Genomic DNA, 18,355 nt, shown 5'->3' on the forward strand with positions numbered 1-18,355 from the left:
TTGATGTATCATTTTTTTCTTCATTTATTTTTTACCAACACCTGATGTGATGAAGTATTACAACATTTAAAGAATGTTTTTAGCTCTAAGATGTCGACATGAAAGGGCCCTCATATGCTCACTTCCAGGTTCATATTTGTATTTTGTGCCTCTACTGTGACATGATTACATGCCTTAATGTTCAAAAAAAGGTTTATGTTTCTCATACTGCTTGTGTTGCTGCACCTCTGTCTATGGGGGTTATTCCCTATCTTTATTCAAGAGCGTGGTATTTAAATTTGAGAGCATACTTTATGTATTTATTTCCCTCAAACCCTGTCCTCGCACTCAAATAGTGCCTGCTTGTACTTAGATTTGCTCTGCGTGTGCTCAAACTGTACGCTTGCACTCAGATATATTGCTGTTTACAGATTTGTTCTGCTCTCAGATTTATTCTGTGCGCGCTCGAAACTTTTGTGCAACAATCCTCAAAATCCCTCAACCAATAGGAGGCCAGATGTCCTTGCGGGTGTGCTCGCTTTACTTATTACAGCGTCCCGTAAGGGCGGTTACTCTTTGGTTTATAAACTCCCGCCCTCCACGGCTTTATAACATAGCATGTACTGCACCCCTTAGCCTGTACAATGTGTTTGAGCGTAATTACATCAACTTAATATTGTGTGTAATTTGAACTCTGATTTCTGCGTTAATTGACTTAAAACAAAATTCAAGTTGTAGTAAGTAATGCAATTGGCTTGATAACTTAATTTTTCTACACCTTGAGTTAAGGATTTCAAGTCCACTCCCACTTAACACACCTGGACAAGTTCCGACATTCAAGGCTGTGTGTTCGAGGACAGCCTGAAGAAATACACAAAATACATTTTAAAAGTGGGTGTCATCTTTTGTTATTTAAATACAGTAGATATTAGTTGTAGTTGCACGGTATAGGCAAATTGCTGTTTGACCAAAATTAGCAGCATTTGAACCGTGGATATTCTGTGAGAGGATACAAAGTAGTAGAGGCAGAGAGTCTCTTTTTGTTGTGTTTCTTGCTCATTTCATGCAATGTTGCTTATATATCTAGAACAATGGGCTGGAGATGCAAACTATGTAAATTTGAAACCTCTGCAAAAACAGGGTTGCTAAAACATTACAGGTTACGCCATGGTCGTGGTGGTGGGTGTCTTTATCCAGATTGTTTTTGTTCCTTCAGAACATGGGGTAGCCTTAGATCACATCTATCAAGAAATCACTCTCAGGAAACTCAGGAAAGAGTCAGAACTGCAGGTTTGTCTTTCACTTGCCAGTGTTGCAGTGCCAGCACAATCTCCACAGAAAGAGAGCTTTTTGAACACCTTGGTCGACATTTGAAAAAACATGAGACTGTCACCAGTGTTTTTAAGAACTGCAATTTCAGCACTAACATTTACGGAACATTTGCCTCCCACAAGTCACTGCAAGACTTTAAAGAAGACCTGCTAAAGAGGTATGCAAGTTGTTCAAATACAGATGATAACAGGATGGTGAACTGTCCATTACTGATGATGGTCAAGATAATGATGTGAGAGATCTACCAAACCTCATTGAAAATAATTTGGTTTTGTTGTTTCTAAAACTCGAGGGCACTTTTAATGTACCTAACAGGTGTATTGATGAGATTGTCAAAGAGCTACCTTTTATCTCTCATTCAGCATCAGGTCCCATTATCAAAGACATTTTAAATTCCTGTTTGAGGAAGCATGATTGTGAAATTGATGAGTCTGTTGTGTCAGACATGGTGACAGAGCTTTGTGATGCCAACGCCTTTACCTCTGCTCTGAGCAGTGGCGGTCCACTTTCTTCTGCATATAAGAGAAGGGCTTATTTTACGGAGCAGTTTTCTGTGGTGGAACCAGTGGAGTATATACGTAGTAGTGAAGGAGAGCTTCGAGTATGTCCCCATTCAGAAGTTGATGCTTCAGCTGTTGAGCCGGAAAGAGATTCAGGATTTGATCTTGCATGACAGAGAAGCTCAAAGTAATGCTGAAACTCAGTACAGGTCATTTTCTGATGGCATTTATTATAAACACAAATTAGTTATTTTCTGGAGAACATCCTACCATTACTATCATTCTATTTGTTGAAAAAACACAAAGTCACAGCTGTGTACTGGGTTTTAGCTGATGTTCCTGCACTTCTCAGATCTTCTCTGACATCCATCTTCCTAGCAATTCTCTGCAGGGCTGAGGATGTAAAAAGATTTGGTTACGGTACTGTACTGAAGCCACTGCTCAAGGATCTTGTGAGCTTGGAAGAGGAGGGCCTGGCCCTGTATGTCCCAGCATTAGGCAAAACAAATCAAAGGAACAGTGTTTAGTGTAGTGGCAGATAATCTTGGGGCCCATTCTCTTGGGGGATTTGTGGAAAGCTTCTCCAGTTCTTATGTTTGCAGATTTTGTCTGGGTGAGAAGTCACTGTTTCAGGTGGAAGAAGTGAGAACAGGGGCATTTCAACCCAGAACTATAGAACAGCATGAAATGCATGTCCAGACTGTGCAGGACAATACTGCATTGGTTCATGTCTGTGGAGTCACGAGGCAGTGTGCATTTACAGAGAATCTGAAGTATTTCAGTGTTTTGACAGGTTATCTGATGTGTTGCACGATCTGTTTGAGGGTGTAGTCCCCCGAGAGTTGGCTCTATGTCTTCACATGTTTATCAAGAGTAAATACTTCACTCTTGATGAACTCAACACATGCACAGGGGTGGACTGGCCATCTGGCATACCGGGCATTTTCCCGGTGGGCCGACGTGCCTTTTGGGCCGACACGTCATTTTTTTTTTTTCTTCCTGAAGTCCCGGCCCATAAGACGGGTATATTGGCCCTCTGTTTAAATGTTTTTAGTAATTGACACTGGGCCGGCCCAATCAAATCTTTAATCACCTCCCCCTTTGGGCTGCTCGGTGTGCATCATTAAATCACGCCCCCAGGAGGTGAGCCGGCCGTTGAAGCCAAACTGCCTTTTTTTTCGAGAAAAAAAAAAAGTTCGAGTTAGAAATGGCGAAGGCGAAGGCCAAGCGAAAAGGGAGAGCAGAACAATTGCGGGCAAGAAAAAAGCAGGCCCTTCGTGCTGATGCTGCCGCTTGTGTCAAAATAACCGACATGTTTAGTACAGGTGCAGGTCCATCTTCTTCTAACCCGTGGCCGATATTGGTGGTGAGGAAGATGATGAGAGGGAGAGAGATCAGCGCGAGTGGGGAGAGCGAGGAGAACTGGCGGTAAGCAGAAGCTAAGAAAATTAGGAAAAGATTATTATTAAGGTTATGATACTCTGTAGTTCTGGAACCCATTAATATCCCTTTGATGAAGCACTAATAAGACAAATATTATAAGAGAAACATTCGTTAGCCTACAAGCTAGTAAGCTGGCTTTTTTAGGTCTTCCCTGGCAAGTTAAAATATAGCTTAATGGGACTCTGATACGTTGTCTCATTGAAAGTTAACCAACATTCATGAACAATTACTGTCAGCTGGCAGCTTGTTTTGTTTAGTTTATTTACTTATTTGGTTATAAGGGCAACAGTGGTCTTTTGGGACCTGAAGAAAATGTTTATAGTCAGCTTGTTGTGGTAGTTTTGATTGACAATATATAGAATGAATAATATAGAAATAGATAAAAAATGGAGGCACACATGTAGTTTTGACCATTAACTGTGTGGTATTGTTATGTCAATGCCTATTTGTATGGACCTCTATCAGGGAATCCATCATTCTGTATCATCGTGTTGAGCCAGGTAGCATCCCCAGAGGAGGAGAGTGAGGAGAGCAAAGAGCAGGAGGACATAGATTACTTTCCCCGCCCCGAGCCATCTATGTTACAGATGTTTTTAGAACAGCACCCACAACAACATACCAGAAATCCAGTTGTGCAGACGGTATTCACCTGTAAAGATGGCACCAGCAGAAAGTGGCGTCATATTGCAAGGGACGTCATATGTTGTTTTGTTTTGTATGTCTGGCATTTGGGAAGAGGACTGACACTGGCACATTTATAACTGGAATGTCAGATTGGACGCACGCACACCAGCGTACAGAGGAGCACGAAAAGAGCATTACACATTCAACCTGTGCTGAAGCTTTTTTCTTACGGTGCTCTAAAGCAGACATCGAAAGCATGTTTGCTGGCAGTCAGATGTCTGCTCATAGGGAACAAGTCCGAAAGAGACGTCAGGTTTTGGAGCGTGTGGTGAAAGTGCAAGCAGGTAGAGAATGAGGGAGCATATATGCTAGCTGACAACACCGTGGACCACGGTAACATTTTGGAGCTCATCCTTTTATTAGGAAAGTATGATATCTGCTTAAAAGAGCATCTGGATGATTGCGTAGAGAAGAGCAAGAAATTGCACCAATCCAGTGGAACAAAAGGTAGAGGGTCTCTCATCACCCTACTCTCCAAAACTACTGTTAACTCCATCATAGAAACTGTTAGTAGTCTAATCAAAGAAAGTATCTCCAGTGATGTCCAGAAGGCCGGAATGTCTTCTGTTCAGCTGGACACAACACAAGACATAACTTCTCAGGATCAGTGTTCAGTAATCTTAAAATATGTCAATGAGACTGTGCAAGAGAGGCTTGTGGCTTTAGTGAAGTGCCATGCATCCACCGGACAATACTTCATGCATCTAAAACTGGACAAGGGCATGTGTGTATAGGTAATGCAACAGATGGAGCATCCAATATGCAAGGCCGGTACAAAGGATTTTCTGCACTGATGACCTCCCAGTCACCCACTCATGTCCATGTGTGGTGCTATGCTCATGTTCTTAATCTTGTCCTGGCTGAAACTACCCAAAATGTCATCGAATGTGGAGCACTTTTCAACCTAATCAATGACATAGCAGTGTTTATCAGGGAGTCATATCAGAGGGTCGATCTGTGGGAGAAACGAGCCCAAGAAAAGATGCCGTCGACTCATCCTGTAGACTCATCTGGTCCTATCTCTATCGTGTTGTCATAGAAAGGGGAGGCAGGGCACTATAGGGCCCCCCCCTTAAATTAACTAGAAGTCATCATTTAAGGGGTTATTTTTTAAAACTTTTCTTACAGACATTACATTACATTGCATTTAGCTGAGGCTTTTATCCAAAGCGACTTACAATAAGTACATTCGACCAAGAAGACACAACCTTGAGGAAAACAGAATCATATAAGTACATCAGGTTTCATAGAGCCAAGCATGTCAAGTGCTACTCAACTGGCTTTAGATAAGCCAACCCTTTATTAGTATATAAGTGCTTTGTTAATAATTCTATCGCTCGAAGTGGAGTCGAAAGAGATGAGTTTTCAGTCTGGAAGATGTGTAAGCTTTCTGCTGTCCTGATTTCAATGGGGAGCTCATTCCACAATTTTCTTGTGCCCTCATTGGTCATGTTCGTGTGTGTTGGAGGAGTGGCTCTGTGAGGAAGTCTGAAGTTGGTGCATCATGGCATGTGGCTCATTAAAAAATAAGTACAGCTATTGTCTCCCTCTTGTATAACTGGTCGGCCCCACCTGCAGCAGGTAATCCAGGGTTGCCAACTCTCACGCATCTGGCGTGTGACACACGCTTTCACTCTCAATCTCACGCTCTCACGCTGCCCAAACTATTCTCAAGCCAAAAACAAGATGAACCGGTGATCGTCTTTTGTTGGTTATTTACAATGTTGAGTTGATCCGCTCCCTCCCCGCCTCCACCACCATCAGACCCCCCTATTAGTGCTCGGTCACTGTTCGCTTTGTGAGAGGGTTTGAAGGTCTAATTTCTAATGATTGATAGTTACACATACTTGTTGTATGTATTAGTTTAGTTTGCCCCTGGTACGTAAAAAGGATAATAATAGCGTTTTTTTAAATTATACCGAGTTATTCTTCTTGTCAATAACCGCTACTATTTGTTTGTTTTATGGATTTGGGCCGGTCTGGGTCTAAATGCCAGGGCCGATTTGCTGTCCCAGTCCAGCCCTGCACATGCATCAAAACGTTTCCCTACAAATGGTCGGACACAACTGATGCTCCACAGCAAGGAAAACTGTTGGAGGGAACGCCCATGAAAACTGGTCATTGCTGCGATTCCTGCCCCTCATAATTTGATAAAAAATCCCTGAGGGTGAACCAGCATGGGAAGTACTTCTAGTGCTCAAAGAGATAGTTGAGCTTGCAGTAAGTCATGTTCACACAGAGGAGACTATTTGTTACCTAGACAGTAAGATCTCTGAACAGACACAGGTTTCTCCAGGTTTTCCCACAGGAAAAACTAATCCCCAAACATCATTTCCTGGAACATTATCCACAGCTTATCAGGGCCTATGGTCCACTAGTGTTACTGTGGACTATGAGGGTTGAAGCCAAACACAGCTTTTTTAAGCGGGTTGTCATGGCAAACTCACAGCTTTCGAAATATTCTGCATTCACTTTCCATGAAGCATCAGCTGATGGTTGCATAACCATCATGATGCCAGTGTTGTGAAACCTGTCTTACAGGCCACACAACTGTCTACTGTAGATGTTACTGTGCTAAGAGAAGATATCCAGGAAGAACTGCGAGCAAAATTCCCTGAGGAGACACGTATCCAGATAGCCAACAATGTATGTTACAGTGGCACAAAGTATGCAATTGGAATGATTTTGGCTAATGGCTCAACAGGTGGTCTGACAGATTTTGGAGAGCTGATCCAAATAGTTGTTGTCAAGGGCACTCTTGTATTCATTGTGAAATGTTTGAGTGCTTGGTCAGTTGAGCATCTCAGGAGCTATGTCCTTGAGAAAACACGAACTGTGAAAGTGCTAGAGCCTGCAGAGCTGTCCGACATGTTCCCTTTAACACCTTACGTGTTTGGTGGAAAAAGCATTGTAACCCTCAAACGCTACATTTATGTTGCATAGATTTTTAATATAGGGCCGATGCAGCCCCTTTTAAACATGTAGCCCCTCCCAATAGGAATACACTTTTACATTAGGAAATACAATTAGTCTTACTTTCTTACTAGATAAAGCATTACCGTTTCTTAAATCTGAAGCAATATAAAACGAGGATTTTCTCAATTAACCTTAACATTTCCCCTTGAACATAAAAGGTCATTTGTAAACACAAATGAACATTTCCAACAAAACAGATAATAATGCATCTCACGTGATCATGAAAATGCATGAAAATGCACGAGAACACACTATTTAACCTAGTGAAATGCCTACGGCGCTGGTGAAATGACACGCCTCTGCCAATACAAATCACAGCTGGAGAGACGGTGGTGAATCTGCCCCACACTTCAACAGGTAAGTTACTTTAATGTTTGTGAATGTATGCATGAATGAAAATAGAACGGCCAAGTGTGCTGTGCACCCATGGTCGCGCTACTGAAACGGGTAGGAAAAGAGTGATAATAGTGATGTTTGATTAGAACTTAGCGAGAACACAGGGAGCAGGGAAGGTGTTGGTGTGTGTGTGTGTGTGTGTGTGTGTGTGTGTGTGTGTGTGTGTGTGTGTGTGTGTGTGTGTGTGTGTGTGTGTGTGTGTGTGTGTGTTGCCCGCAGTCAGTGATAGAGCCGCTCTGTCGCGGTCTGGTACTGTGCAAAGCCTACAACTCAGGGGGAAACACTATATTGTATTTTTACTGACTTTTGTAGTCAAAAGTTTAACTTTGATGTGATGGCAGAATGTATTTGCTGTGTCCCCTTTCATTTCCCATGGTAATATGACTAATGTGTTTATTTATTATTTGTGGGGCAATTTAAATGTTTTTTCTTCAAGGTTTAAATATCATGTGTTGAAATACACAACTGCAGTTCACAATAAAAAAAGCTACTTGCCTATCATTTTTGGATTGTATATCTGGAGCAACTTAATTTATAAATGGTTGTCAACTTAACATTTTTTATCCCAAATGAGGACAATTTAGTACATACAACTTCAAATTACTTTTAAATAACGTGATAAAACTAATAGGAACAACTTCATTTTTTGAGTAATCAACTTAAAAACTTGTATCCCGAATGAGGATAATTAAGCACATACAACTTAAAATTATTTTTAAATAACGTGGTAAAACTAATAGGAACAACTTATTTTTTGCGTAATCAACTTAAAAAATTGTGTTTATGCTACCAATTATTAAGTAAGTGGTAATGAAAAACACCTCTGATTGTAGAGGAAAAGCCTTCTCCCCTAACTCAAATAACTTTGTTGCTTTAAGACAATTTCATTAGAAGTTGTCATAACTCAATAAACATCGATGCAAACTGTTGCGTTGATTTTCTTTGTTGAGCCAAGGCATTTGTTTTTAGAGTGTGGTCTGCAGCTTGTACTTCTTGGTGACTAAATCAGCCCAAAAGAGAAGCTGTCTGATTTACTACGCTAAAATCATTTTTTGAATAACTGTCTCCATCCCCGCCTACTCATAAAGCTGGCAACCTCCTCGACCTTATGTCACACTGCTCTACCTCTGACTTCTCTTTACCCCACTTCACACCTCTGATCACCTATTTCCTCAAATACTGTTTCAATGATGACAACGCAAAAAAAACATATCATGGTGATGCTTTTTATTGATGCTTCATAGGTTGGAAAATGATCTTTTGAATACATAGTCGATAGGAAAATCAAAGTAAATAATAAAGTACTCTGATTTATAATGATCACTTCATATCAGAATAAGTGCAAAAAGTGAACATATCTTCTCAGGGGACTGCTGTAGAAACAAACAGGTAATGTACAACTACAACAAGCCCCACAGAGAGGACAGCATGGCGGCAGAGAGGGCTGCAGTCACAGACAGCTGGACAGACGCAGCTCCGTTACACAGGTTAAATACACAACACTGGAGTAACACAGTGAATCCTTCACCGAGAAAGTTGCTGTCCAGTATTCTCCCACACAGAGTGGTGCTCAGGCAGCCGCGTTTGTGCAGGGACACCTGTTCTGTCCCGTTGAACCCTGGGAGAAATGGAAACCAGAAGAAAATGTCAGCAAAGAAAATAAAAAATAAAATCTACTTGTTAAAGGGGCAAAAGGGGCATTTTTTACTCTTATATTGATATAAAGTAAATGTTGATTGCACAATGTAAAAATGTCACTATTAGATTTGATTGGTATTTATATTCGTTCCCTAACTTTCAACACATTTTGTCTGCTTCCAGGTCACAACCGCCCAAAAAATTATTTATGCCGCAAATATGTGGAATAGAAAATGTGATTACGTTCGACTTTTTCACAAGATGAAAACCTCTTGGCAGAAGGCTTTGAGCCTTTAAAATGTTTCATGATGTTGATTTTTTGAAAATGTGTTTCCATCAACTCTACAATTAAGTATTTATCAGACTTTGCACAATCGCCATTTAAAACTGTAGTTGTTTTACCTTTTGATGTGATTCCAATCCAATCTCTCTGAACATTTTGTAAACATCAACAGTTCTATGGTAAGGCGACAGATTAAGAAAATGTGATAACCAATTTAACCAATTTGTGTGGCATTCATGATTTTGATGCTTTTTTATTATGTTTAGTTTTACGACATACTGTAGAAACATTTCAACATTGTGTATTCATAGTATATTCAGAGTGTTTTCCTTACTTAGTTCCCCGTGAAAGCAGAGCTCATTTACAGCACATTGGATGTCCTTTCCAGAGAGACAGGTCGCAGATGCGCTAATAGGGCACTGGCGGCAGGTCAGGCATTGTGCTGTTCAATGAAAAGAAGAAGACATGTGTTAATCAGATACACAGTAGTAACTTGCTCAGCAACATCGTTTTATGTTTCTTATCTTTATAGATAAGATTATAGTTCCTCCACCAGCACCGCATTGAAAGAGGCTGGTTTGTGTTTAAACATTCCAAAGTGTAAAATTACAATCTGTGCTGAGGTGATATTTAATTTTCTATTTAGCCTTTATTTATACAGGTCAAATCTAATTGAGACACAGGGTCTCATTCTCAAGAGAGACCTGATCAGTGGTAACAATACCACACAAAGTTACAGACAGACAGATAGATTTCTTGGAGTCTTTAGAGGTGATGGTATTTGGATAACATCTGGAGGGAGCCAAGCTAGCTGTTTCCTCCTGTTACCACTCTTTGTGCTAAGCTAAGCTAACTGCAACATGGCAAGTTTAACTGGAGAGTTAACTCTCAGCAAGTAAGCATATTTAAACCAATTTCTTCAAATTAACATCTACTCCAACCGATAAACTCTGGCTTTTGTTCTTAAGTTTGAGTTTTTTACAGGTCTGAATTGTATTGATCTAATTGAAAGAATCATCACTGTGAGTGGGGCCAGTTTTAAAATGCAAAATGTGACCATAATTGACCATTAGTGAATCACTGCTTTTAATTAGTAGCTAAGGTTTGCATTGTTCTATTTTAGACAAGTAAATAAACAAGCATTGCTTTTCCTTCTTTACTACAACAACTTAAACATATACTCATATACATTCCGGGAGGTGTATCTTTATGTTGCCTTTAAATACATTTTACTGCTAATATGTCTTATAAAACATAAGCAGGAGTACTTTGCTAGATCTGTGGTAATTAGTGCTGGACCAGACACTTGTACCACACTGAGTCTAATTAAGCTGCAATGCAGTGAATCCACCTGGGACTTAGTCATGAAGGGCCATTAAAAAAAGTGTTTTTCTTAGTTTGTCTCAAGTAATGAGAAACAGTACAAGCTATTTATTTATACTGTATATCATTCAATGACTATGTTGGATTGTGCTAACAAAGACTTGAAAATAACACTAAGTTGGTACAGAGGTCAGAAAAAAAACACGTTTCGAATAGATAAAGGAATAAAGGCAGCAGTCGTAAAACTTGTAGTTATTCTCAACTAACCTGCGGCGATGATGGCGCTCAGCACAATCCCTGCTGTCCAAACGCTCTTCATACTTGAGGTTTAAAAGAAGAACTAATTCCTTTTTAAAGAATGAAGCTAACGGTCTTAACACCTGTGTTAGTCAAGTGAGTTACATAAAGGTAATGAGAAGATTTCATTAAGACTCACTGAAGAGGTTATGTGCAAGAATGTTGTTTATCTTGTTTTGTGTTCCTGCTGCGTGAAAAGGAAGTTATTTTTCATTACAAAAAAATGCCTTCCTGTCAGGGAATAATTCTGTATACATGTTTACCTTTTGCCCTCTGACGCAGATGCCCAACCTTGGGCAGCCGCTATCTCCCAACCTGTTAAACCCCGAGCCTGTTTTTCAGGTTTCAGGCTCGAAAATGACATGCCCAGAACAAATGACTGTAACTTCACTTCTAAAAGGTTTATATGAATAATCTTTGTTATCAAAGCAAGGTTACATCTGTGAGTTGGATGTAGAAGTGTCAGAATCAATATAGATGTTTCTGTGTCAGAGTAAATTCAGATGGAACATAGCAAAAAAATGTAAATTCCTGTCTCCGCCTAAAGAAAACCCATTACTTATAGTGAAGACCAACCTTGAATGATGGGTTAGTAGCCTAAAAGCTTTAGGAATCCAAATTATAACATATAATAAGTACCCTGTATCAAGATTGAGGCAAAACAAATGACATTTGACCTTTTTAGAGAGGTTTATGAAAATAAAGTCCAGGCGGAATAAGCTTTGGGCACATTTGGGCCCATTTGGGCCCATCAGTGCCATTTGACATTTTTCAGATACCAGACTATAAAAATCATTGTATTACATTGAATAATCACTATAGGTATTCATTCCATTAAAAAAAAAAAAATTAAAAAAATGTAAATAAAAAAAAAGATTCTTAAAAAAATATTAAAAATATTTGTGTGAGTGTGTATAAAAAAAATCAGGGTCCCCGTCGGCGGGGACCTTCGGGCTTAACAGGTTTTTAAGGAGGGGCTGCCCAAGCATTTTGTTGTTGTTGCCAGTTTATGATCGGGCAACTTCGGTCAGAGATAGTTATTGTTGTGGGACACCTGGAATACATCCTTCTCGGGGTGCAGATGACCCAGAGCGACAACAAATGTGATTCAGTGTCCTCAGCTAGTCTATCTATTGAAGAATGTTGATTATTACACTCTGAAGTTAAAACCTCGAGCTACAGGAGGGTTCTTCAGAATTGATTGTGGCATCTCAACCGTGTGGTTAACTCGTGGCCCGTGACATGTCTTGTGAATTCTCAGTCAGTGTTTGCCATCAAAGCTCCAGCTCTCCTCGTGTCTCTCTGAGTCCTGACTCCAATTGCTTCAGAAGTTTCCCCCACACTTCCGACATCGAATGCACAACATTTTATTAAAGTACAACTTTGAACCATAGAGACGACAACAATCACAAAAAGAGTGTGTCCAAAGTTAATCAAGTTTGTCGATTATAGCTATTAGTTCATGAGTGCATACAGAGAAAACACCCAGTCATGAATAGGATCTCTTTTGTTTCCTAAAGGTTTTTTGTACTACAAACGGTAATTAGGTCGCCCGAAGCAGCAGTGAGACGGATGAGGGATTGATGTGGCTCCTGGTGATGGTGTATCCTGCAGTCAGGAAGGACTGGAGGGAGGACACGTAGATCAGAGGGTGATAGACTAGTGATATTTCTGAAGATAGGCTCTTCATAGAGTCTGAGGAGCATTTTTGGACAAAAGATCTCAACTAGATTATGTATTAGCACTGTAACCAGGCAAGCAAACAAGACACATGAAGTGTATTAACCTACATTTTGAAGGTCTAGATTTGATTGATATCTAAATGTTGTCCAGGTCACATCTGCCCAAAAAGAATTTACACTGCAAATATGCAGAATAGAACATGTGATTGTGTTCAACTATTTTACATGACGAAAACCTGTCGGCAGAAGGCTTCAAGCCTTTTAAAATGAACTCTGTTGATTTTTGGAAAATGTGTTTACATCAACTCTACAATGACTTATTTTGTTTTGAACTATTGATTGTATTAAAAGAGTCTATCAGACTTTGCAAAATCGCTGTTAAAAACTGTAGTTGTTTAACCTTGTTATGTGATTTCAATTCAATCTCTGTGAAAATGTTGTAAACATCAACAGTTCCATGGCAATTGGAAAAATTAAGAAAATGTGATAACCAATTGAAACAATTAGCCGTGTTGCAGTCATGATTTTGCTGCTTTATGATATTTTATTTTATGACGTGCTGTAGTTACATTTGAACCTTGTATATTCAAAGTATATTAAGAGTGTTTTCCTTAAGTCTTTTGCATTTGCACCACATTGGAGGTCCTTTCCATAGAGACAGGTCCCAGATATGCCAACAGGGCACTGACGGCAGGTCAGGCATTGTGCTGTTCAATGAAAAGAAGAAGATGGCATGTGTTAATCAGATACACAGAACAGTAACTCGCTCAACAACATAGTTTTATGTTTTTTACCTTTACAGATAAGAGAACAGTTCCTGCACCAGCACCGCATTGAACCAAGCTGGTTTGTTTAATTTGTGATTTTTTTTTTTTAATTACAGTCTGATGCAGTCACTTCCTGGATTCTTTAGAGTTGATGGTCTGTGAAGCTGACCGTTGAGCGACCCAGACCAAGCAAGGAGGCAGAGGCAGAACGTAGTGATGTTACGTATTGCGCCGAGGCTTCGGAGCGTGTGTCGAGTAATCCCCGAAGCTTTTTGTGAAGCATGTATCGAGGCTTGTATCGTTTTGGGCCAGTGACGTCATCGATGACAAACGAAGCCTCGCTGCCTGTCGACACCACGTGACTGTTTCACGAAGCGATTCAGATCGGTTGAACCGTTGAACAGTCTATGGTTGAACCACAACGCTCATAATACCCATGGATGTATAACAAGAACCATATTACCCCTCCTGTACCCGGGCCCGGTGACACGATGGAATTAAGAGAGCTCAGACCCTCACTTATATAGAGGTCGGAACATGTCATATAAAAATGGATGCAAGCATAAATAAATGTAGGAATAAAAACATCAATAAAAACATCAATAAATACAGGAATACATATCTTGCAGTGTTTTCAGGGAGCTTTAGTGTGTGTGCTGTGGCTCAGCTGGAAAGCAGTTGACTCACGATCGCAGGGTCCCTGGTTCAACGACTGAAAAATACGTATTTTTTTGTTGTTTAGAAAAGCTACAGCTAAATGAGATAATGTAGTTAATAAATGTATTCTTTGATATGGTTTAGCCTTTCTCAGGCTACAACAAGTTTATGAATATTATTAAGGAATACAAATCCCTCTTTGCAATGTGTACCAGCCTCCTTAGGCTTTTCAATCACAATCATTAAACTGGAATAAATACAATATTGTTAACATGAAAATATGATTTAATGTTCGTTGTTTAGAGTTATTCTAAGGCTTTACTCAATGGGGACTCGGTATGAGAGAGCACACTGTTGAGATGTCCAATCTGCCTGTTTTACACTTTGACCAACAGGGGGGTTTGTGTTCAAATGAAGCCCATGATGAAGCCTCATGAGATGAACCCTTTTGCGAACCAATTGGCTAGAAAGTTTCAAAGCTTCATAAGGCTTCATCTCGCCATCACTAGCAGAACGTCCAAAAATATAACCCGGCGTGGGCATTTATTAAAAACATGGGCACAAAGTTCACAGCCTCAATCAATCCTGCTGTTCTCCTTGTCCACATCCTGCAGCCACAAGGATCTCACACACACCCAGCCCTCTCAACAGACAGAGAAACCGAGCCTATATACACCCACTCTAATCAGCACAACCAGACACAGGTGAGGGGGGAGGAGACAACACAACACCAGGTGCACACAATCATCAGCCACAGACAACATATACTGTGCAATCACGCCAACAAAGTGCCCCATCACCCGGCCTGAAGCCGTCAGTCCATAGTGACGAAGCCACCTTCGTCACATGGTCGTTGGATTACATTTCAAGATTCAAAGGTTTTATTGTCATATGCACAAAGCTACAGTGTAGAAATGGCAATGACATTCTTCTGACCTTAGCTCCTCCAACAATGCAACATATCTAATAAAATACAAAAATACAAAATCAAAAGTTGTGCAAAAAGTCTATATACATGTCAATAGAATATGGGATTTTTAAAAGAACAGAATAGGAAATTAAATAATGTAAATAAAGACAAAATTAAATACGGTTTATTGCGGCTTATTGTTCTTAAGTTTGAGTTTTTACAGGTCTGAATATTAATGATCTAATTGAAAAGATTAATCATTCTTTGACTATTCTGGGGCCAGTTTTAAAATACTAAATTTGACATCCAAAGTTCTTGACTGATCCATAATTGACCAATTATTTCATTTCTGCTTTTAATTACTAGCTAAGGTTTGCATTGTTGCATTTTAGTGAGTAAATAAACAAACATTGATTTATTCTTCCTTAGATTTTTCTGCTCCTAATTCTTATAAAACAAAAGCAGGAATACTCTGCTAGATCTGTGGTAATTAGTGCTGGACCAGACACTTGTACCACACTGAATCTAATTAAGTTGCAATGCAGTGAATCCACCTGGGACTTAGTCATGAAGGGCCATTAAAAAAAGTGTTTTTCTTAGTTTGTCTCAAGTAATGAGAAACAGTACAAGCTATTTATTTATACTATAGTTATCATTCAATTACTATTTTAGATTCCATGCTTTCAAAACGCTCTTCATACCTTGAGGTTTAAAAGAAGAACGAATTCCTTTTTAAAGAATGAACCTAGTGGTCTTAATACCTGTGTTAGTCAAGTGAACTGAGATAAAGGTAATGAAATATTTCATGAAAACGTACTGAAGAGGATATGTGCAAGAATGTTGTTCATCTTATTTTGTGTTCCTGCTGCGTGACAAATAAGTAATTTTTCAAAAAAACTCATACAATCACAGCCTGGAGGAAACATTTTATTACAGTACAACGTTGAACCATGGATGGATATGGCTCTGTATTAGCGGTCTGTGCTACAGCAGACCCTGGTGATGGTGTATCCCACAGTCAGGAGGGATAGGAGGGGGAGTCAAGTAGATCAGAGGGTGATCGACCAGTGGGATAGGGTATGCTTAGTTGAATGAACCCGGTTCCAAAGATATACGTATCTAGAGTTTTTGTGCATGAAGATATAGAGATAGCTATCTATCTAGCTAGTCACAACGGTAATGCGACTGCAATGCCAGTCCTGCTGCTCAGATATTCTCGACTCGAGATAAAGAACCAGCGATATTTGATACTTTGGGGTAAGGACTCATTCTATACTCACAGTGGACAGTCCATTGGTTTCCTGCTAGTAACCATGGCCTCACATTTGGAGGTGCTGGCCCTCATCCTAGCTGCTTCACACTCGGCTATTAACCTTACGAAGGAGAGATGAAGGTCGCAGACCGATTGCAATCAGAACCACTTAATTTGGAAAAGGCAGTGATGCAATCCTTAGCCCACCGAACCACAGCATCGCTCCCCCACGACTACGCCTTGAAATCACAGACAGGAATGGTGACAATAGGCAGTTCTTTATGGAGGCTAACCCTCGCCAGAAACAAGTCCTACTTACTTCCTGGGACTCGGACACAGCTCTCACTTTGGGCGTACAAAGATTGGATGGCTTGAGAAGTGACCCCCTCATCCCATACTCCTGCAGCACCTCACACTAGGGACCGGGAACCTGGTCAAACGCCTTCTTCAAATCTACGAAACACATTTAGACCAGAGGAGCATACTCCCTGGCCCCCTTTAGGATCCTTGCAAGAGTGAAAAGCTGCTCCATCGTTCCACGACCAGGCCGTATTGTTCCTCATCAATCTGAGTTTCAACTATCGACCGGACCCTCCTTCCCGGCACCTAAGAGTAAACATTCCCTGGGAGGCTAAGTAGTGCGATGCCTCCCTCATTGACACACACCCTCTGACCTCCTTTCTGAACAGGGGAACAACTTTGGTGCCGACCGAAAGTCTCTCTTTCAAGGCTTCTCTGAACTCCACCCACACCCGCTGCTTTCACTCTGCAACGTACCTGAAACTGACTCTGAGGTAGTTTTTTTCGACATTTATGTTTACGAACTGAAATTATAAAAACACTGACTGGTAATTCTGTTTTTTATTTCCTAATTAAACTAAACTAAAGCTTCAGCAGCAACCTGTAAACATACACTGAACAAAAATATAAATGCAACACTTTTGTTTTTGCTCCCATTTTTCATAAGATGAACTCAAAGATCTAAAACATTTTCTATATACACAAAATAACCATTTCTCTCAAATATTGTTCACAAATCTGAAAAAATCTGTGATAGTGAGCACTTCTCCTTTGCCGAGATAATCCATCCCACCTCACAGGTGTGGCATATCAAGATGCTGATGTTACGTCCCCAGCTCGCTTAGGGTAAAATGGAAGCAACACGAAACCAGGTGTTCTTGGTAAGAGGTTGATTTTAATAATAAACTCAAAATAAAGATGATATCAAAAATACAGGCTCTTAAAACCAGCTATCTGTTCACAATAACACTACACAAAACGAAGGTCACAGATTATCACAGTCATAGCACACTATGGGCACTTAAGGCTAAAATAGTGAGGCGTCTCGCACAAGTTCGACGCCGTCACAAATCACAGAATACACACAAAACACACTTAACGACCAGGGTCGTAACACTGATTAGACAGCATGATTATTGCACAGGTGTGCCTTAGGCTGGCCACAATAAAAGGCCACTCTGAAACGTGCAGCTTTGCTTTATTGGGGGGGTCTGGCGGGGTCCGAAAACCAGTCAGTATCTGGTGTGACCACCATTTGCCTCACGCAGTGCAACACATCTCCTTGGCATAGAGTTGATCAGGTTGTTGATTGTGGCCTGTGGAATGTTGGTCTACTCCTCTTCAATGGCTGTGCGAAGTTGCTGGATATTGGCAGGAACTGGAACACGCTGTCGTATACGCCGTTCCAGAGCATCCCAAACATGCTCAATGGGTGACATGTCCGGTGAGTATGCTGGCCATGCAAGAACTGGGATGTTTTCAGCCTTCAGGAATTGTGTACAGATCCTTGCAACATGGGGCCGTGCATTATCATGCTGCAACATGAGGTGATGGTCGTGGATGAATGGCACAACAATGGGCCTCAGGATCTCGTCACGGTATCTCTGTGCATTCACAATACCATCAATAAAATGCACCTGTGTTCGTGGTCCATAACATACGCCTGCCCATACCATAACCCAGAGATGGGGACTCGAGTCTGCGACTCGGACTCGAGTCGCACTTAAGTCGCACACACAGAGACTTCAGACTTGACTTGGACTCGTGACCAAAAGACTTCAGACTTGACTTGGACTCGTGTGTTGGGACTCGTGAACAATCATTGTGTTTTCTATTTTTGGCGTATTAAAGGTGGGGTAGGTACATTTGAGAGAAACCGGCTCGAGATCGCTAGAATTTGAAAATACACAACCGGAGATAATCTGCTAGAGGCTGC

General features: G+C 40.6%; 1 protein-coding gene across 1 annotated transcript; it reads right to left on the reverse strand.

Moving 5' to 3' along the window:
- Positions 1-8,522: 8,522 nt before the first annotated feature.
- On the reverse strand, positions 8,523-10,946 carry LOC117454681 (sperm acrosome membrane-associated protein 4-like). Its single transcript, XM_034093803.1, has 3 exons — positions 10,822-10,946; positions 9,566-9,673; positions 8,523-8,928 (listed from the first exon to the last, which is right to left on the reverse strand). Exons 1-3 carry the CDS (start codon positions 10,871-10,873, stop codon positions 8,711-8,713), a joined length of 378 nt encoding a protein of 125 aa, XP_033949694.1. The 5' UTR covers positions 10,874-10,946; the 3' UTR covers positions 8,523-8,710.
- Positions 10,947-18,355: the final 7,409 nt, after the last annotated feature.

This window comes from Pseudochaenichthys georgianus, chromosome 11, assembly GCF_902827115.2.
Source record: "Pseudochaenichthys georgianus chromosome 11, fPseGeo1.2, whole genome shotgun sequence".
In the NCBI taxonomy this organism is placed as follows: domain Eukaryota; kingdom Metazoa; phylum Chordata; class Actinopteri; order Perciformes; family Channichthyidae; genus Pseudochaenichthys; species Pseudochaenichthys georgianus.